Source organism: Bos indicus, chromosome 29, assembly GCF_029378745.1.
Source record: "Bos indicus isolate NIAB-ARS_2022 breed Sahiwal x Tharparkar chromosome 29, NIAB-ARS_B.indTharparkar_mat_pri_1.0, whole genome shotgun sequence".
Lineage (NCBI taxonomy): Eukaryota > Metazoa > Chordata > Mammalia > Artiodactyla > Bovidae > Bos > Bos indicus.
The window spans coordinates 22,980,378-23,003,432 of record NC_091788.1 but is presented as its reverse complement, the minus strand read 5'-3'; the positions used below and the strand labels follow the sequence as shown (position 1 = coordinate 23,003,432).

General features: G+C 36.2%; 1 protein-coding gene across 3 annotated transcripts in view; it reads left to right on the top strand.

Annotated features, from left to right (window-relative positions):
• Positions 1-23,055, top strand: part of ANO5 (anoctamin 5) — an 87,957-nt gene that overhangs the window by 1,463 nt on the left and 63,439 nt on the right. For 2 of the 3 annotated variants that reach the window (XM_019954956.2, XM_019954954.2), the window contains exons 2-5: positions 8,966-9,009; positions 12,814-12,861; positions 19,515-19,556; positions 22,402-22,515. In XM_019954956.2, the coding sequence (XP_019810515.2) occupies positions 8,966-9,009; positions 12,814-12,861; positions 19,515-19,556; positions 22,402-22,515 (248 nt within the window). The remainder of the gene's footprint in view (positions 1-8,965; positions 9,010-12,813; positions 12,862-19,514; positions 19,557-22,401; positions 22,516-23,055) is intronic. The other variant, XM_070783237.1, reaches the window with a different exon arrangement.

Here is a 23,055-nt window from a genome sequence, read left to right as displayed (position 1 = left end):
GGTCTGTCTCCAGGGCCTTCGATGATATTCAGTTGTCTCAATGACACTTTACTTTCATGTCTTGTTAAGTGTTAGATCTGAACATGGAAGCAGTGGGTTTTTTTTTTTTTTTTTTTTGTAAAGTGATAAATGATCTAAGAAGTCATACTATTTAGTCTTCAAAGACACCAAAGAAATAAAATGCCTTATTTTATTATGCATCCTCCTCCTCCCCTTAACAGCTTGAGATATAATTTAAATACAATAAGAATCACCCACTTTAAAGGTACAGTTCCAATTTTAGTATATTTACAATTTTGCCATCATCAGCATAATCTGATTTTGGAACATTTTCATTACCCCAAATAGAAACCTCTTAGCTGTCACTCCCCCTTCACCCTCTCCCCACCTCAGGTACCCCCAGCTCTAGGCAGCCTTTAATCTATTTACTGTCTCTAGGTTTACCAATTCTGAACACTTCTGGTAAACAGACTCATACAATATGTGATCTTCTGTAACTGGTTTTGCATGTTATAACTTGTATCATTGCATTATTCCTTTTTATTGTCAAGTAATATTCCATTGTAGATATATTCATACTTAATCTGTTTATTGATTGGTGGACATTTGAATTGTTTCCACTTCCTTGGCTACTGTGAATGATGCTGCTATGAACATCTATTGCAAGATTCTGTATGAAAATACGTTTATATTTTTCTTGGGTATACACCTAGTATTGGAATTACTGAATAATATGGTGGCTGTATATTGAGCATTTTGAGAAATTGCTGAACTGTTTTCTGCCTCATTTTCGTATTTTTACAAGTAGTATATAGTGACCCCAATTACTTCACGTCTTCACTAACATTTGTGATTGTCTGTCTTTTTTATTTATAGCAACCCTAGTGGTTGTGAAGTGCTGTCTCAATGTGATTTTGATTTACATTTTCTCAGTGACCAGAAGTGTTGAGTATCTATTTCAGTGCTTATTAACTATTCATGTATCTTCATTGGAAAAAATGTCTATTCAAATCCTTTGCCTGTTTTAAAAAAATTAGTTAGTTGCCTTTTAATTATTGTGGTGTAAGAAGTCTTTATATGTTCAGTGTATATGGCTTGCAAATATTTTCCTCCGTTTGTGGGTTCTCTTTCCATTTTATTGATGGTATCACTTGAAGCAACTCCTCCCTTTTTAAACAAAAATAATTAAATACAGAGGGAAATACAACTACCACCAGGGAAGTCCCCCACAGCATGAATTTTTAAGAGCTACTTTTATTCTTGTGTTTTAATATAAAATGGATTTCTTAGAGTAAATTCCCCAATATAGGTAAGCCTGAATCTGTGTATTATATATTTTCTAAATCACCTTTGAAGAGAAACCTGAATCTGTGTATTACACATTTTCTAAATCATCTTTGAAGAGAAAGTTAAACAGTTGATTTACATGTGATAAAATTTCTCCCTGGAGAGAGAATATTTACACTGTGCCTTTCAGACATAATAGATTTTTCTAGGATTTGTTATATTTTCTGTTTATTTTCTTTACAGTTGAACACAGGAACAATCAGTGATCTCCAATTAACTGTTTTCCCACAATATAATAATTTTTAAAGTGAAATTATAAGGGCAATGTGTAATAGAACATTAAATTATTATATAAAGATATGCTGCTGGCAAAATGTCAGTGTTGCTGAAATTGACTTATTGACTGATCGACATTGTTAGCAAGTTCTGATTTGAAATATTCATTTATTTTTTGTCTGTGGCCGTATTTATGTTTATGTTATTTTATACTCCTGGAAGAAATGTAAACTGAGAAGACCACTTGGTAAATCCAAGGGCTATTTTTGGGTTCTGGGTTCACTGAGTGTGTATTACTAACGTGCTTTCAGTGAAACTCAAAGCTGTCTTTGGGCTGGCATAAATTTTGACTTATATTTTATGATTCTCCATAGTGATCGATAGGGCTTCCCTCATAGCTCAGTCAGTAAAGAATGTGCCTGCAATGCAGGAGACCTGGGTTCGATTCCTAGGTTGGGAAGATCCCCTGGAGAAAGAGATGGCAACCCACTCCAGTATTCTTGCCTGGAAAATCCCATGGACAGAGGAGCCTGGCGGGCTACAGTACATGGGGTCGCAAGAGTCGGACATGACTTAGCGACTAGAGAGAGAGAGAGAAAGTAGAGATAGTGATCTATACTGAACCTTTCGTAGTTCTGGTTTCTAGGCCACAGGAATAGTGGCCTAATCAATTCTATTGACTTGAGGGGAAGTTGCAGGAATAGCAAGAAACTGATCTAGAGTTGTTGGCTTCAAATCTTGCCTCTTCGGATACGCCTCTGTGTTGACAGAGGTTTGTAGATTATGCAGTTTCTTCAACCTTATATTCTCTGGGTGTGAAATGTATCTGGGTCTCTGACATGTGCAAACATCTGATTGTGTGTGTGAGAGAGAGAGCGCAAATAAGTGAGCGCTGTATGAGAGAGGGAGCATGGTGTGTGAGGAAATACATCTATCTTCTTTAATGTTTCTGCTTTTCTGAAAGGGATGCTGTTTACAAAGTGCACTCCACCTGCTTCTCAGGGAGTTTGCAATCTTATAGAGGGTGGTGGGCTGCAGTCCACAGGGTGGCTAAGAGTCTGACACGACAGAGACTTCACTTTCACTTTTCACTTCCATGCATTGGAGAAGGAAATGGCAACCCACTCCAGTGTTCTTGCCTGGAGAATCCCAGGGATGGGGTACCCTGGTGGTCTGCCGTCTATGGGGTCACCCAGAGTTAGACACAACTGAAGCAACACAGCAGCAGCAGCAGCAACAGAGGGTGGTAGAACAGGGCTTACTTAGATCTCTTACTCTGATGCTGGGAGGGATTGGGTGCGGAGGAGAAGGGGATGACAGAGGATGAGATGGCTGGATGGCATCACTGACTCGATGGACATGAGTTTGAGTAAACTCCGGGAGTTGGTGATAGACAGGGAGGCCTGGCATGTTGTGATTCATGGGGTCGCAAAGAGTCAGACATGACTGAGTGACTGAACTGAACTGACTGAGAACAGGGCTGTGCTGTGCTTAGTCTCTCATTCGTGTCCGACTCCTTGCGACCCCATGGACTTTAGCCCACCAGGCTTCTCGGCCCATGGGGATTCTCCAGACAAGAATACTGGAGTGGATTGCTATGCCCTCCTCCAGGGGATCTTCCTGACCCAGGGATCAAACCCAGGTCTCCTGCACTGCAGGCGGATTCTTTATCATCTGAGCCACCAGGGAAGCCCAAGAATACTGGAGTGGGTAGCCTATCTCTTCTCCAGGGGATCTTCCCAACCCAGGAATCAAACTGGGTCTCCTGCTTTGGAGGCAGATTCTTTACCAGCTGAGCTACCAGGGAAGCCCAGAATGGGGCTACATTTCCCAGAGAACTAAGGCCAGGGTGCTCTGGGAGCAGGGAGGAGGCTGACCAGGGGCCAGATGAGGAGGTTTACTGGTGAGGCTTGAAAGGAAGATGTCGAAACTGTTGTAAAGTGGAAAAATAAGCAAAAATTAGCTAAAAAAAGAAACAGTTGTTAGATCCAGGGTGAGGAATCAGCAAATTGAAAGGCAAAAGCATGAGAGAACTATTATAGATTGGAGATAATCTGAAGGAACTATATCATCAGCTGGTAAAGAATCTGCCTGCAGTGTGGGAGACCTGGCTTCGATCCCTGGAGAAGTGAACAGCTACCCACTCCAGTATCCTGGCCTAGAGAATTCCACGGACTGTATATAGTCCATGGGATCACAGAGTCGGACACAACTGAGCGACTTTCACTTCACTTCAATTCCACATTCTGAAATAAACACTTTGCATCCAGTCCTGATAACAATTTGAAAATATTTTTTAAACTATTTGTTTTATGTTAAGTACAGCAAAAATAATTAGAGGAAGTAAAAGTTAGTGTTTCCAGTTTTTCTACTTTCTTTTCTAAAATATGGAATTATAAAATATTCTATAACTCAAGCTTAAGGTGTACATTTTTTTCTCTGTGCTTGGAACTGTGTTTAATTCTATGCATAACAGTGACTATTTTTGTCCTCAAGAAAATAAAAGCCTCCTTACGCCAGTGTGCAAGTACAATACATTGAGAGACAAGGCATGTATTTTCTTAGACTTCTATTCTTTATCTACTTATTCTAAGAGTTTGCTAGATTAGTTTCCTTTCTTTTTTTTGTGTGGAAAGTCCAAAGAGAGGTAGTCAAGACATTGTGGAATTTTTAGCTGTACATCTAGGCAGTATTCATGAGTAAAACCCTTTGATAATGATACTGTGTGATATTTTATATATATCAGATAATTTTTACTTATATTTTAAATCTTTTAGATGAGAAAACCTGTACTCAGAAAAGTTAAATGCTATGGCTATATCTACAGCATGTTAGTTTTGGACTTTGCTTACACTAGCCATTAACTGTTTAATAGATCCTGCAATAAAAAGACCTGAATACAAAATATATTGTTTTATCTTTATTCTGACACTCAACAACTTATCCAAAGACTTTGAAATAGTTTTGAAAATTAATAAAAGTATAGAATATATCCTAATAATAATAACAGTATCAACAAGAATAACATTCATGATCTCTATGCCAGCAACTGGCTGCATGAGGCAATTTACATGCATTTTCATTTAATGCTTACGCACATCTTAGAATATAATATAGACATAAAAGCCATTTATGTGATATTTGGTAGCTTTGAATTTGGGCTTCCCAGATGGCACTAGTGGTAAAGAACTCACCTGCCAATGAAGAAGTAAGAGATGAGGGTTCAATCCCTGGGTCGGGGAGATCCTCTGGAGAAGGGCAAAGCAATCCACTCCAGTGTTCTTGCCTGGAGAATCCCATGGACAGAGGAGCCTGGTGGGCTATGGTCCACAGGGTTGCAAAGAGTTGAAGGCGACTGAAGTGACTTAGAATGGCAGAGCACACAGCTTTAAGTTTATGTCATATTCTTAGATTGCAAGGAAGGCTAGGAAATGTGTTCTTTTGTTCTTTTTTTGTGAGAGCTCATTGCTGCACCATATAATTAGTATTTTGTTAGTAAAGAACAAGGAAGAGAAAGGATATTTGTGGGGAGCCAGCAGCATCTGCTGTATTAATTGCCTACCATTAATAATCTTCCCTATTTCAGTAAATGGATTCACAAATTGCTCAAGTCTAATAATCTTTCATCTTCTTTGTCTCTCCACCTGCACAGCTGCAATATAATAGCAGTTTGTTTTCCATTTTTACTGAGGTATCTACAGTCCACTTAGGTGCCTTCATTTGCAGTGTTTCCAACTGCAGGCTGGACCCCCAACATCTCTTGTGATTTATTGCAGCAACCTCTCATGATTTATTTCTTTTCTCAGTTCTCACTATCTTTTAACACATCCTCCAGTCAGTAACTAGTGCTTTTCATAAAATTTAAATGTAAATACTATTTAAAGACTATTTCATGGCTTACTATTTCACCAAAGAAGAAATCTAGGCATACAAGGACTTCCACAAATAGTCCCCCACTCTATGCCTTTCTAACACCTTCTTATACCTGTCTGCCATTTACCTACTCATCTTTAGCTTGGCCTTTGTTTCTTTCAACACCTAAAACACTGTTCCTGTCTCGCAGCCTTTGCGTGTTCTCATGTTTCTTGTATCCTCTCAACTTTCACATCTAAGTATAATTATTACCCCCTCAGACAGATTTTCTGAGTTCCTTACGTCTAAACCGCATCTCTCCTTGTTTTTCTCACTTTCTCTGTTTGCTCTTTTAGTCTCTTGTATAGCATTTATCACAGTTTTGGGTCTGTCTCCTCTCATTTCAGTCACTAGGTCATGTCTAATTCTTTGAGACCCCATGGACTGCAGCATGCCAGGCCTCCCTGTCCATCACCAACTCTCGGAGCTTGCTCAAATGCGTGTCCATCGAGTTGGTGGTGCCATCCAACCATCTCATCCTCTGTCTTCCACTTCTCTTCCTGTCTTGAGTCTTTCCCAGTGTCAGTCCTTCCAGTAAATATTCAGGACTGATTTCCTTTAGGATTCACTCTTTTGACTCCTTGCAGTCCAAGGGATTCTCCAGAATCTTCTCCAACACTGCAGTTCAAAAGCATCAACTCTTCAGCACTCAGCTTTCTTTATAGTCCAACTCTCACAGCCATACATAACCACTGGAAATTTGACTGGATGAACCTTTGTTGGCAAAGTAATGTCTCTGCTTTTTAATATGTTGTCTAGGTTGGTCATAGCTTTTCTTCCAAGGAGCCAGAGTCCTTTAATTTCATGGGTGCGGTCACCATCTGCAGTGATTTTGAAGCCCCCCAAAATAAAGTCTCTCACTGTTTCCATTGTTTACCCATCTATTTGCCAGGAAGTGATGGGACTAAATGCCATGATCTTAGTTTTCTGAATATTGAATTTTAAGCCAACTTTTTCACTCTCCTCTTTCAGTTTTATCAAGAGGCTCTTTGGTTCTTCTTCGCTTTCTGCCATAAGGGTGGTGGTATCTGCATATCTGAGGTGATTGATATATCTCCCAGCAATCTTGATTCCAACTTGTGCTTCATCAAGCCCGGCATATCGCATGATGTACTCTGCATGCAAGTTAAATAAACAGGGTGACAGTATACCTTGATGTCAAGGTATACTGCTTTCCCGATTTGGAGTCAATCTGTTGTCCCCTATCCATTTCTAACGATTGCGTCTTGACCTGCATACAGATTTCTTAGGAGGCAAGAAGGTGGTCTGGTATTCCCATCTCTTTAAGAATTTTTCAGTTTGTTGTGATCCACACAGTCAAAGGCTTTCACATAGTCAATAGGTGAAATAGTCAGAAGTAGGTGTTTTTCTGGAACTCTCTTGCTTTTTTGATGATCCAACGGATGTTGGCAATTTGATCTCTGGTTTCTCTGCTTTTTCTAAATCCAGCTTGGACATCTTGAAGTTCACGGTTCACATACTGTTGAAGTCTGGCTTGAAGAATTTTGAGCATTACTTGGCTAGCATGTGAGATGAGTGCAATTGTGCAGTATTTTGAACATTCTTTGGCATTGCCTTTCTTTGGGATTTGGATGAAAACTGACCTTTTCCAGTCCTGTGGCCACTGCTGAGTTTTCCAAATTTGCTGGCATATTGAGTGCAACACTTTCACAGCATCATCTTTTAGGATTTGAAATAGCTCAACTGGAATTCCATCACCTCCACTAGCTTTGTTTGTAGTGATGCTTTCTAAGGCCGACTTGACTTCACATTCCAGGATGTCTGGCTGTAGGTGAGTGATCACACCATCGTGGTTATCTGGGTCATGAGGATCTTTTTTGTATAGTTCTTCTGTGTATTCTTGTCACCTCTTCTCAATATCTTCTGTTTCTGTTAGGTCTCTACCATTTCTGTCCTTTATTTTACCCCTTTTGCATGAAATGTTTCCTTGGTATCTCTGATTTTCTTAAAGTGACCTCTAGCCTTTCCCATTCTATTGTTTTCCTTTATTTCTTTGCATTGATCAGTGAGAAAGGCTTTCTTACTCTCCTTGCTATTCTTTGGAACTCTGCATTCAAATGGGTATATCTTTCCTTTTCTCCTTTGCCTTTTCTTCTCTTCTTTTCTCAGCTATTTGTAAGGCCTCCTCAACCATTTTGCCTTTTTTGCATTTCTTTCTGTCTCCTCTGCTGTACTGTAAATTTAACAATAGAGAATGAATGCACGTTAGCGATTATCACCACCATTATTATCATTGTTGTACTGACAATCAATGGCAAGAACTGTGAAAAGTCTGAGACTTGACTGCATTTGAAAGTTGACAAAGTAGCCTGTTACAATTTTATGGTTACTGGTAGAAGATTATGAGACACCTGGATGGGAGACAAAGAACAGTTTACTATTCACAGCATTAGCAGTAGCCAGAGTAGCAGCATATGTCAATTTCCTGAGTCCAGGTTGTCACAGGTCAGTGCAGAGAGGGCCTAAATATTTGTTGTGTGGTTTGCAATACAGGACAGCAGTCTGAGCTTAGGGAACTGGAGTGTTTTTTTGGTGAGTAATTGTATTAATTGTATCCCAACATTTACCTACCCTTAAGTATTCATCCGTAAGTAACATACTTTGGTTTTGCATGGTTAAACTTTATGTAATTGAAATATTGCTAATTATTTCTGCCTTTTTGCTAACTATTTCTGGGAGATTTATGCTTTTGCATCTAATTAAAACTAATTCAATTTTATTGCTAAACACCATACATGGTGTGATTATACTACATTGTATTGATCCACTGTATTGTTTCTGGATATTTGGGGTGATGCTGGTTTCCTGAGTGTTGTATGCTCAGTCATGCCCAACTCTTTGCAACCCCATGGAGTGTAGCCCACTAGGCTCCTCTGTCCATGGGATTTTATCCAGGCAAAAATACTGGAGTGGGTTGCCTTTTCCTTCTCCAGGGTATCTTTCCAGCCCAAAAAATCGAACACACATCTCCTGTATCTCCTACGTTGGCAGGCGTTTTTTTCTTTTTTTTTTTACCACTGAGGCACCTGGGAAGGCTTGGTTTTCTGGTTATTACCAGTAATACTGTTACGAGCGTTCTTGTACCATTCCCATAGCGCATGCATTTCTACTGAATTTATAGCTAAGATAGCATTTGTCAACTTTTTTTTTTTTTTTAATCTCAGAACCCGTTTATACTTTTAATACTTATTAGGAACTTCAAGGAGCTTTTGTTTATGCGTTAACTTTATTGATCAGCCAAGGATATTCGCTTTTGTCACTTCTATTCAGCATAGTACTAGAAGTTCTAGCCAGACGAGTTAGGCAGGAAAAGGAATAAAAGACATCTAAATTGGAAAGGAAGAATTAAAATTGTTTCTGTTCACAGATAATATGATCTTTTACATTTTGAATTCTCCCTATTCAGAGTTTTAATGTATTGTGATCAGTTGGCCATTTTAACGTGACTTTTTTTTATTGTTTAATTTAGACAGACGATTCAGTAAAGAAGAACGTTATTCCAAAGCAAATGAGGTAAGTTAAATATATGTTTTAGCTTTTTATAAGTCAGAACAAAAATTGAGGCAAGGTTAGATATGTACTTCATATGAATACTTGGGTCTTTGTACTTCAGTTATTTATTCATAGTACATTCTTCATGTTTTGTCCTCCACCTTATTAATTCTTAAGTAAAGCAAATTCCATGTTTCACATAACCTTAATATTGAATCTTTCTGGGTGTTATAGGAGAGAAAACATAAGTTTGGATTTGTTTTGAGGCTTTCTGTGATGTAAACTCAGATATGCTGAGACTTGATATGCAAGATAATAGTATTTAGCTTAACACTCTGCTTGACTATAATGCAAGGAATAATATTTGATGGCTATTTTTGGTAGAGTTAGCAGTATCTGATTAGTGCCTTTTTACTGAGGTATAATTGACATATAATCTGATATTTGTTTCTGGTGTGCAACATAATGATTCATATTTGTTCTTACTGCTAAATGTCATCACAATAAGTCTAATTACCATCCATCATCATACAGAGTCACAGATGTTTTTTCTTGTGATGATAGCATTTAAGATTTATTCTCTCTTAGCAAATGTTTATTCTCTCTTAGCAAATGTGCAGTACAATACCATTGACTGCAGTCACTGTATCATATATTATATCCCCATGACTTATTTGTAACTGACTCTTTATGCCTCCTGACACCTTTCAAGCTTTTGCCTGTCTCCAACCACCTCTTTTCTGGCAACCACCCATCTGTTCTGTATGTCTGTAAGTTGTGTTCCATTTTGTTTGTTTTATTTTCTAGACTCCTCATGTAAGTGAAATCATACAGTATTTGTCTTTCTCGGTCTGATTTACTTCACTTAGCATAATACCCTCAAGTTCCGTTGATGTAGCATGTGGCAAAATTTTATTCTTTTTCTTATGGCTAAGAAATATTCCATTATGTGTGTGTGTGTCCATATTATTTATTAACTTATCCATTCACAGGTACTTCAGGTAGTTTCCATATGTTGGCTATTATAAATAATGTTGCAGTGAACTTAGGGGTTCATGTATCTTTTCAAATTAGTATTTTCTTTTTTGTTGGATAAATAACCAAAAGTGGGATTGCCAGACCCTGTGGTAGTTCTGTTTTTAATTTTTTGAAGAATCTCCATACTGTTTCCCATAGTATCTGTACCAATTTATATTCCCATCAGCAGTACATAGGGGTTCCCTTTTCTCCATATTCTTGCCAACACTGTTATCCTTATCTTTTTAATAGTAGCCATTCTTACAAGAGTAAGGTGATATCTCACGGTGATTTTAATATGCATTTCTGTGATGATTAGTGATGTTGAACATCTTTTCATGTGCCTGTTGGCCATCTGTATTTCTTTGGGAAAATGCTTATTCAGATCCTCTGCCCATTTTTTCAATTGGATTGTTTGGCTTTTTTGCTATTGAGTTGTATGGCTTTTTTTTTATATATATGTATATGTATTTTGGTGTTGACCTCTTATCAGGTGTATGATTTGCAAATATTTTCTCCCATTTGGTAGGTTGCCTTCTCACTTTGTTAATGATTTCCTTTGCTATGCAGAAACTTTTTAGTTTGGTGTAATCTCACCGGTTTATTTTTGTTTTTACTGCCTTTGGTTTTAGAGTCAGATGCAAAAAATTATCTCTGAGACTGATGTCAAGGAGCTTACCACCTAAATTTTTTTCCTGGGTTTTATGATTTAAGATCTTACACTCAATTCTTTAATGCATTTTAAATTAATTTTTGTGTATGGTGTGAGATAGTGGTCTAGTTTCATTATTTTGCATGTGACTATCCAGTGTCCCTAACACCCCTTATTGAAGAAGACATTATCCTTTACCCATTGTATTTTATTGGCTCCTTTGTTATAAATTAATTGATCATATATAATGGGTTTATTTTTGGGCTCTCTGTTCTGTTCATCTATATTTCTGTGTTTATATCAATACTATTATGTTTTGATTACTATGTATTTATAATATAGTTGGAAATCGGAAGGTATGATACCTGCACATTTGTTCTTCTTTCTTAAGATTGGTTGGGTTGTTCAGGGTCTTTTGTGGGTTTAGGCAAATTTTAGGATTATTAATTCAGTCCTGTGAAAAATGCCATTGGAATTATGGTTGGTCGAATTAATCTGTAGATTGCTTTGTGTGATGTGGACACTTCAACACCGTTAAGCTTTCAGCCCATGAGCACAGGCAGCTTTCTGCTTACGTGTCTTCAGTGTCTTTCAGCAGTGTGTTCCGGGTCTTTCACTTCCTTGGTTAAATTTATTCTTAAGTATTTTATTCTTTTTGATGCAATTGTAAATGGGATTGTTTTCTTAATTTCTCTTTATGATAACTCTTTACTAGTGTGTGTGGAAGTGCAACTGACTTTTGTGTATTTTTGTACCCTGCAGCTTTACTAAATTTAATATTTAATTCTAACAGTTTTAGGGGGGCAGTCTTCAGGGTTTTGGTTATATTAACACATGCCATCTGCAAATAGTGACAGTTTTGCTTTTCCTTTTAAATGTAGTAGGTCTTTTATTTATTCTTCTTGCCTAATTGATCAGGCTAGGACTTGAAATATTATGTTAACTAAAAGTGTCAGGAATGAGCATCATATTATTATTCCTGATCTTATAGAAAAAGGTGAAAGCTTTTCTTTTGAGCATGATGTTTGCTGTGGGCATGTCATATATAGCCTTTCTTATGGTGATATATAATTTAATAATTAATCAAAAACTTCTCAACAAACAAAATTCCAGGACCAGATGGCTTCACTGGAGAACTCTACCAAAAATTCAAAGAAAATTTAGTATCAATCATTCTCAAGTTCTTCCAAAATATTGAGGAAAAGGAAACACTTCCAAATTCATTTTATGAGGCCAGAACTATGCTGATACAAAAACCAGACAAGGGCACCACAAAAAAAGAAAATTACAGGCTAATATACCTCTTGAACACATATAAAAATATCCTTAACAAAATATTGTAGCAAAAAGAATTCAAAAATGCATTAAAAGGATCATATGCCATGGTCAAGTGAAAATTTATTCTAGGGATGCAAAGATGGTTCAATACATGCAAATCAGTCAGCATAATACATCACATTGACAAAATGAAAGACAAAAATCATATGATCACATCAAAGATAAAAAGAATATGATACTGAAAACCATTTGACAAAATTCAACATCCATTTATGATAAAAGCTCTTCATAAAAGTAAAGATCAGAACAGAAATAAATGACATAGAGACTAAAAAGACAATAGAAAAGAACAATGAAATTAAGAGCTGATATTTGAAAAGATAAAATAAAATTTACAAGCTTTCAGTTTCAACTAAGGAAACAAAAGAACCTAAATAAAATCAGAATTAAAAGAAAAAAAGTTATATCCATGCTGTGCTTAGTTGCTCTTCTGCTGCTGCTAAATCGCTTCAGTCATGTCCGACTCTGTGCAACCCCACAGACGGCAGCCCACCAGGCTCCCCTGTCCTTGGGATTCTCCAGGCAAGAATACTGGAGTGGGTAGCCATGCCCTCCTCCAGTGGAGCTTTCCCAACCCAGGAATCGAACCCACATCTCTTATGTATCCTGCATTGTCAGGTGGGTTCTTTACCATTAGCGCCACCTGGGAAACCCCATGTATATACAGAATTTTGCATACAATTTCATGTGTTTCATAGCTCCCCTGAGTTGTAGGTTTAGATTTTGCATAGAGAATCTAGAGTTTTTGTTGTTGACAGTTGTATGCTCTCCATTGCCTTATTATTAACAGTGCTGTGTCTTCTCCATGGTGCTATTAGGACCTGAGAAGCGGAGAGTCCAGTTTTCTCATCTGTCAAGAACCACGGGTAAGCAGCCATCAGTAGTGCACTTTCTTGCATGGACATGATGGGTTATCTTTGTATAATCAGCATTTATGACTCTTATTTAGTTCACAGTTATTTTTCAAGTTCTTATACATGATATTTGATGCTTTATTTGCAAACAATCCATTGCTTGTGGGGAAAAAGGTGTCATCAGGCACATTAGTTAGAATGGTGCATAAAGCATAGCACTTTGCTTGCATTTTACTTTCCCAGTTTTAGAGATGAGAAAATGAAGGGTGTGAGACGTTTAATGATTTGACCAAAATTAAACATATGTTTAGGGGGCATATCCTGGACTAGGTTAGAACTCAGGTTTCCGAGGTCTAATTTAGTATTCTTTCTCCATACATCTCTCGTCCTACCTGTAGCTGCACACCTAAGAATAATCATGAAGAAGTACAATTTATTTAGCAAATTTGAATGTCAATTAAGAGGTAAATAAAGGCATTCAAAATTTTATATTAGTTGCTTACTAACTAAAAGATACCATTTGGGAAGATATGGAAACAGAGTTATTTTCTTACTGACTATTTTGATACAAATGTTTTCCTTTTCACTAGCATACTGATCTTTATGTTCCAGAATGAAGATTGTGGGGTTGATCAAAATAAAATACCGGAAATTTTATTAAAAAAATTTTTTTTAACTTATTTTAATTTATGTTTATTTTTTGACCATGTTAAACACTTATCTGATTCCCAAGTTGAAAACCATAGATCAAATAAGGTTAAGTGGAGCCTAAAGCATATGCTATTTTGGCGTCACTTTTTAAGAAGAATAATAGGACAATAATTTACTTTAAAACCCTTACAAAAATGTTTGACCGTGAGAACAAGCACATTGCTAGAATTCTTCCTAAATGCTTGAAGGGACTGATGTAAGAGGCACTGAAACTTTGACTTCATTATTTGCTGGTAAATCCATCTCTGTTTGAAACTATGAATCAAAGCATTTCAAGGAAAAGTTTCTTCTTTCTTTTCTCCTCTCAAGTCTTCTGTAGTGAGCATTTTTAGTTAGTCCTTCCAGTGCATCGTGCATCCTTTACTTTTCTGTGTGTCCGTGTCTAAGTACATATGTGTATTTACATTTCCCCTGCTTCTTACACTAAAGATAGCATACTCTATGTATTGCTCTGTTCCTTGGTTTTCACTTAAAAACATCCTGGAGTTACCTCTGTATTGTGTATCGATTTCACTCTCATTTGCTAGTGTGTGACATAGTATTCAATTGTGTGGGTTTAGGATAATGTATTCATCCAGTCTTTTATTGATGGACCTTTGGGTTGTTTTTAATCTTGGAAATCTTTTCTTTTTTTTAGTCTTTAACCCTTGGGAATCAGGCTTATAATATTTTGGCCAAGTGTATCTTTCTAAATAGTATTTAACCATCAAAAATAAAGGCATATGTAATTTTACCATATATTACCAAATTTCCTTCTGTTTTGCATTTCTAAGAAATATACAAGTGCTCTCTTTCTCCAGAGCCTTACTAACAGTGTTTACTGAGTTTAGATGTTTGCCTGTCTGTTAGAGAGATATAGATAGTGGAGCTTTTTCATTTACTACTGTATCCTAGGATAATTTAAACTTTCATACCTCTCAATATGAGTGAGACACTTATCTTTTTTCTACATTTATGGTCATGTTCATTTATTTTGCTGGATCATCTGTTATATATCTTGTCTATTTTTCTGTTAAGCTGTTAGGTTTTCTTTTTTTTTTTCTCCTTGATTATTTTGTGGGAACCGTTTACATATTTATTATCACCCCCTTGCCCATGAGGGAAATTGAGAGGGGACATTCTCGTTTCCCTGATGAATGATAATGTTACACATCTTTTCATGGGCTTATTGACCAATCATACATCTTCTGTTAACTGTATGTTCAAATCTTTTCTGTATTTTAGAAACTGGATTATCTTTTACTGGCTTTTAAAAAGTTTGAAGGCAAGACCTTTGTCAATTTTGTGTATTCCAAACATCTTCTCCCAATCTATGACTTTCCCCTTTTTTTTTTTAACTTAACACTGTTTTTAAAAAAAAAACAAATTTTCAAAATGTCAAAGTTCAGATTCTCATTCTTTTTTTTTTTTTAAATGAACCATGCTTTTGGTGCTCTAAAAAATATTTGTCTGTACCAAAGTAGAGGAGATTTTCTCAGATTTTCTACAATTTTATATTTTTAACTCTTACCTTTGGTCTGGGGTTCATTTTGAGTTCACTTTTGTAGATGATTTGTGGTGAGAATTAAATTTATTTGCTTTTTACTATGCATATGTAGCACGTGCTATCATTTCCTCATAGAACCTTTGTGGAAACTGACCATGTAGGTGTGAGTTTATTTCTAACTCTGCTTTGCCCCATCATATGTCTGTTCTTCTGACAGTATTACACTGTCCTGATTACTCTCAGTTCAGTTCAGTTCAGTTCAGTCACTCAGTCGTATCCGATTCTTTGCAACACCATGAACCGCAGCACGCCAGGACCCTTGTCCAATACTAACTTCTGGAGTTTACCCAAACCCATGTCCATTGAGTGTGTGATGCCGTCCAACCATCTCATCTTCTGTCATCTGCTTTTCCTCCTGCCCTCAATCTTTCCCAGCATCACGGTCTTTTCAAATGAGTCAGCTCTTCGCATCAGGTGGCCAAAGAATTGGAGCTTCAGCTTCAACATTAGTCCTTCCAATGAACACCCAGGACTGACCTCCTTTAGGATGGATTGGTTGGATCTCCTTGCAGTCCAAGGGAGGCTCAAGAGTCTTCTCTAACACCATAGTTCAGAAGCATCAATTCTTTGGTGCTAAGCCAACATCCACTGGATCATGGAAAAAGCAAGAGAGTTCCAGAAAAGCATCTATTTCTGCTTTATTGACTACCAAAGCCTTTGACTGTGTGGATCACAATAAGTTGTGGAAAATTCTTCAAGAGATGGGAATACTAGACCACCTGACCTGCCTCTTGAGAAACCTATATGCAGGTCAGGAAGCAACAGTTAGAACTGGACATGGAATAACAGACTGGTTCCAAATAGGAAAAGGAGTACGTCAAGGCTGTATATTGTCACCCTGTTTATTTAACTTGTATGCAGAGTACATCATGAGAAACGCTGGGCTGGAGGAAGCACAAGCTGGAATCAAGATTGCCGGGAGAAATCTCAATAACCTCAGATATGCAGATGACACCACCCTTATGGCAGAAAGAGAAGAGGAACTCAAAAGCCTCTTGATGAAAGTGAAAGAGGAGAGTGAAAAAGTTGGCTTAAAGCTCAACATTCAGAAAACGAAGATCATGGCATCCGGTCCCACCACTTCATGGGAAATAGATGGGGAAACAGTGGAAACAGTGTCCGACTTTATTTTTTTTGGCTCCAAAATCACTGCAGATGGTGACTGCAGCCATGAAATTAAAAGATGCTTACTCCTTGGAAGGAAAGTTACGACCAACCTAGATAGCATATTCAAAAGCAGAGACATTACTTTGCCAACAAAGGTCCATCTAGTCAAGGCTGTGGTTTTTCCAATGGTCGTGTATGGATATGAAAGTTGGACTGTGAAGAAAGCTGAGTGCCGAAGAACTGATGCTTTTGAACTGTGGTGTTGGAGAAGAGTCTTGAAAGTCCCTTGGACTGCAAGGAGATCCAACTGGTCCATTCTAAAGGAGATCAGCCCTGGGTGTTCTTTGGAAGGACTGATGCTAAAGCTGAAACTCCAATACTTTGGCCACCTCATGCGAAGAATTGACTCATTGGAAAAGAATCTGATGCTGGGAGGGATTGGGGGCAGGAGGAGAAGGGGACGACAGAGGATGAGATGGCTGGATGGCATCACCGACTCGATGGACAAGAGTTTGAGTGAACTCCGGGAGTCGGTGATGGACAGGGAGGCCTGGCGTGCTGCAATTCATGGGGTCGCAAAGAGTCGGACACGACTGAGCAACTGAACTGAACTGAACTGAAGCTTTCTTTATAGTCCAGCTCTCACATGTATACATGACTACTGGAAAAACCATAGCCTTGGCTAGAAGAACCTTTGTTGACAAAATAATGTCTCTGCTTTCACTTTGTAGTAAACGTATGAAAATCAGATTATTTCCAATTTATTCTTCTTTATCAAAATTGTTTGGCTACTCTAAAATCTACATTTTTCATATAAATTTTACAATCAGCTTGACAAGTCTAAAAAAATTATTTTTGGTGTTTTGATTGGTATTGCCTAGAATCTATAGATTAATTTCAGGAGAATTTACATCTTAACAATATTGACCCTTTTCAAAAATACATGAACATAAAATATATCTCTGTTTTGATATGTTTTAGTATATATCAGCAGTATTTTCATTTTTAATGTGCAAGTATTATACATATATGTTAAATCTGCCCATAGATGCTTCATATTTTTGATCCTCATGTAAATATATATATTTTTTCATTTCCAATTGGACATTACTCTTTCTCTCTCTCTCTTATCTCTATCTTTGATTTTAAAAATATACAGATTTAAAGCACCTGGCATAACAATTCAAAAGTTAGGCCTTAAGGTGTTCAAGTTATGTGTAATGAAAGAAAGATGTTATTGCCGACTCCTGTGTAGCACCAGTAATAAAAGTTTTCAACGCTATTTATAGAGAAGAGGCTCTGACATATCTTTTTACAAATAAATTAGATTAAATTTAATGAATTGAAAAGACACATACAAGTTGTGCTTATGGTAAGTTTATAATAATATGAGAACTAAATATCATGGTAATATTATTAAAAAGGCAAGAAAAATGTGTGGATTACATGTAGCCATTTATTATATTAAAAAATTCAGTGCTTAGATAAAACTAGAAGTAAATACGCCAAATGGTTACAAAGTACAAGGAAATAGGAATGATTTTAAAAATACATTTTTAGTAGGTTTAGTGTTACTATTTTGTAATGAAAAGTGAACATATTCGGCACATGATGGCAATGTATAATAAAGTTATTAATTCTAAATTTTTAGTCTATGGAATGTTAGTTGTATCATTTTGTAATCAAGTCCTTTGGTGATCTTCATTTAATATATTTAAAATTAATTTTTAGAAATGTTAAGTCAGTACTTTTTCAGGACCAGCTGTTGATACTGAGCTCACTGATTTTTATATTGTGAGGATATCGTGTATTGGAAAGGCTGCAAAGTAACTTGACATTAGATGTATTTATCACAGAAGGCTTTTTACCAGTCATTTAGGTAAATTTTTATACCTTGCATACTCAACATTCTTAATGTGGTGGTACTAGTTAAACCATGACTCCAGGGCCAACTTATTATCCAGGCATGGGAGCCACAAAATACTTTTTGGAGCCCGTGGAAATGTTTTAATTTTAATATATTTTAAAATCAGTAAAAAAAAGTATAATCATATTATTATTTTTTATTAAAAATTTTAATAGAAAAGGGACCCGTGAAAGTCATAATATGGTCCTATGTGGCTTCTTAGAGTATGAGTGTTTCATTTCCCTTAACAATTTTGTGATGACTTCTGGTAAAACATCTGAGAAAAGCAGTAACTTGTGCATCTCATGAAAGATGCCAAGAAAATTAAAGTGCTAAGTTGAAATATTTCAGCCCAACACAAAATAATATGCTTTATACAGTGACCAACATCCATCATGTATCTGTCTTTTTTTTTTTAAATAATGGCAGTATTAAGTCATCTATACATAGTAGGTTGTTCAGTTTACAGAGCTGAGACTTTCCCAGCTTAGTCACCAGTTGCTGGGTCTCTTTAGCATTTTCCAGAAAGACAACAGTTTAAACAAAACTTTGTATGGCAAGAACTGAAATTCTTTATTGATAATTTAATTAGATAATTTATAATTTCATTTTACTGTGAAATATAGTACTTGCCTTTTTGTGCCATAGGTTGTTTTCCTTCCAAATATCATTGATTATCCCAGATGTTTTGTAGTGAATTGCTTTGGTATTCTAAAGATAATGGTAACCGAAGATTGAAGACAACTCAGCATTTAAGTAATTAAGTTACTTTTTCCCCCCAGTATTCTGATAGTGAAATATTTTAATTGTAATGAAAGATCGTTAATCTTTTAGATCTGATTAAAGCTTGGAACCTCTTTCTAAAAAAAAGGCAATTACACACACACTTATATGGTAATGGTAATTTCAGTATTTTTTTTCAGTAATGAAATATTTTACATTATTGGGTGAGCTTTTCATACCATACGTGGTCCCAGAATAACTGTAATAATTTTGCTTTCTTTGCCTGATGTATATAGGCATACATAACAGAATTTCTACTACATCTATTCTACTTTACATTTCCATTCTCATGTTTTCCTTCATTATTTTTTCTGTTCTTTCTTTCTTAATCCAGGCCCACAAATGTATATTATTTAAAGTTACTGTAAAAGGATTTAGGGAAATTTACTCCAAAGTCCCCTATTTTTCTTTCATTTATTGTCTTCTTCCTATTTTTGTTCTTCTTTTCTTCTTACTGTCTTCTCCCACCTTCCAAATCTCAAGTATTACACACACACATGCATATTCACTTGAGCGATCATACTGGGGTTTGTTTGTTTGCATGTCTGTTTTGGGGGAACTCTTCTTTAATTCTGGGCAGGATTTGCTAACATTCTATTGATTGCTTCACAGTCTGCCAAGCGATTCAATTTGTTCCTGAGGCGGCGTCTTCTGGTAACCAGCGTGGAGTGATAACTGCCTGTGCTTTGGATGGCTACGTTGCTAGCCTGAGTCATTTTTGTTGTAATGAATGCTATTAATTTGAGGGTGTTTGTCATTGGTTCCTATTCCCCAGACAACTGAGATTTTAGAATGGTGATTCATAATCTTTTTGGGGTCTGATTTAAGCTTTGGAACCTCTTCCTTAAAAAATTGTAATTGCAAACACACAAATACGCGCACTTGCACTTACACACTTTCAATTTACATACAGTTTCAGAAGTTTATGAATTCCCATGAAGAATTCTGAGGTTTATGAACCTCAGAATAACTACCTCATTCAATAGCCACACAGATGTTTGCCTCACTATAAACAGGCATTTCCAAGAACAAATACAAATACAATCAAATATAAATAAAAAGATACACACACTGCAAAAAACAATGATCTTAATGTCATGTTTTCTGCAAAAGAATGAGATGTTTTCATAGTTTTCAGTTACGTGTAACAAAATTATCATGTTTTTTTGCCCCAGTTGACTTCAGCCAGTTTCTGTGAACAGTGCTAAGGACGTCTGCTGCTGCTGCTAAGTCACTTCAGTCATGTCCAACTCTGTGTGACCCCATAGACGGCAGCCCGCCAGGCTCCCCCGTCCCTGGGATTCTCCAGGCAAGAACACTGGAGTGGGTTGCCATTTCCTTCTCCAGTGCCTGAAAATGAAAAGTGAAAGTGAAGCCGCTCAGTCATGTCCAACTCTTCGCGACCCCATGGACTGCATCCCACCAGGCTCCTCCATCCGTGGGATTCTCCTCATAGTGTTTACAGGGCTACCAGTGATTTCTCTGTATTTAAAAAAACTTTTACAGTGTATAGTTAGGGAATGACATAATGATAGAAATGTGGGTTTTTCTAGGTAGCCTTTGGTTTTTGAGAGAAGGGAATTACATATGCTCATGGACAGAGGAGCCTGGCAGACTACAGCCCATGGGGTTGCAAAGAGTTGGACACAACTGAGCAACTAAGCACAGCACATTTCGACTGAACGTTCAGGAAATAATTGGATTAAATAGTCTAGCTGCTTTGTTTGTTCCCTAATGGAAAAAAACTCTGAGTGTGATTTTTGTTGATTTCTATATGCACATCTTCTGTCACCAGAACTTCTCTTTGTGGACCTAAATTTAGCTGTTCAAATATGAATTCTTACCAATGTATGTCATAAAAAAAAAAAAAAAAAACTCTACCAGACAAAATATGACTGACCCAGACTTAGAGCAAAAAGATTATTATTTTTCCCTCTAATTTTTTGCTTTGATTGCATTTAATCTAATTAGTATTATTTTCCCTTCCCCAGTTTGGGAACTTCATAAAATATGCTAATCCTGTGACAACTTACAAGAGCTCAAATAATTTTTCATTTTGTTCACTTTTATTTAGTGATTTATAATCAAGATCTATAACATGACAGTTTGAATTTTTCATTTGTTTTTTTTTTTTTTACTTTTATGAGAAGAGAGATGACTATGTATCCTTTGGGGTGCAAAAAACTGAGACATAACATTTAAATAACTAAATCTTGATATGTAATCTCTACACTCCTTGAGTATTTTTTGTTTCTCCATTCTTTTTTCACTCATTTCCTCCTGTGCATTGGGAGCTAGTTCTTTCTGAGACATACCAGTTATGCATTCATATAACTAAAATACAGTTATTCTGTTCATAAACCACAGATCAAACATGAGATTTTTTTCTTATTCTTACTTGACTGATCTATATCCAGTCCTTTTTATGGGTGATTTGCCTGGCCTGACTTGAATGAAAAACAGCATAGAATACCATAAAAGAAACTCATACACTGAAATAAATACAGTTATGAAAATTAAACACCCAGTTCCCCATTCACTAGTTAGCTCAAGCAGTTGGAAAGTTGTCTATATTATGAATTTGCATCACAGGGTTAGAGAGATCACTGATATGCACTGTATCATCTATTTACATCATTCTAGGTATTATATGTGGACTGTTCCAAATATTAACTATTACATATTACATGTAAACTCCCAAGAGGACCAAATCAGTCAAACTTAAAATCTCTTCTTTTTGAAGCTCTGATGTTTTTGTAGTTTTGAAAGGGGAGGAATTAATGAACTATACATGTGATGGGTGAATTTGCAAGTTTGATCATTTTACTGAGAGAATTGATAACACAGATTTAAACAATGGATTGATTTTGGCTCACTTAAATAATTGATGTTGAAAAGGAGATTTGTGTGCAAGTGTATTTGAATTGAAGCCAGATAGCAAGCTAACTTGCTTTCTAATTTTCAGCTGCATCTTGATTTTATTTTAACCCTTCAAAAAGTTAATTAAAAAGTAGCAATTTTATGAAAACATAGCATGAACATTAATTATGTTTTTGTTCTTGCAGTGTTCTTGCACTAATTCATGAATTAGTCTGTAATTAATTATACCCCTAAAATAGTATGTGACCATGAATTATTTGTTGGACTAATTGATATTTTGCTTAATGAAGTAACAAGTCTCTCTCTGAATATGCTTTTGGGATCAATGTATACATGTATTCATTTTGTATTTTGGTATAATTGTAACATTTTTATTATAGTGCATGTAGTCAATATGGTTCGTTTCATCTTGAGTCTTCATTGTTTAATATGTAACTTCTTTATGAATGTGACTTTCTAAAATAAGCATGATCTTCCATTGATGAAAGCTCTGTCTTCATCTGTCATTTTCTGAAAATGAAATTAGATGGTGACCAAATTTTAATTTCTTTCATTTTTTTTTTTTGCCATCTGAAAATAAAACTGTAACTTAAAGCTGTGCCATTCATGTCTCCTGCAGTTTAAAAAAGATGAACAAAGCAAAGATTCTATCTTCTTCAGAGATGGGATTAGGAAAATTGATTTTGTGCTTTCCTATGTTGATGACATAAAGAAAGAAGCAGAATTAAAGGCGGTAAGTACTTACGAGAGATAGAGATGGGAATAATAAAAAGAAGCACATTCCATAATTTGATAGGGATGTTTCCACTGAAATTATTTTGTAAAAGTTAGCAGCCCCAGAGTATTTCTGGAAGCAGAAACTGAGTGGAAAGACTACAAAATATGCAACCCAAAAATGCATATGTAATTTCAATTTTTTTTTTAACATTTTGGACAGTGGCTTCTCTTTGTAGCTCACCTTTGTTCTTAAATGTGACCACCAGAATCTGAGGTGTATGTATGAATATAATATTTATCTTTTGTATTCAATTTCATTTCAGCTTTCAGTAATCCATTCTATCTGAAATAGCCTTGACATTATGTTCTTTCTGAACTTACATTATCACTTTCTAAACTTACATTATTTGTGGTTTTTTTCCACTTGTTTACTGTCTCCAACACCATAAAGTAAGTTCACAAAACCAAAGACTTTGTCTTTTTTGTTACTGTATACTCAAATGCCTAGAGGAGTAGTTGGAGAATAATGGATGCTTAATAAATATTGGTTGGTTGG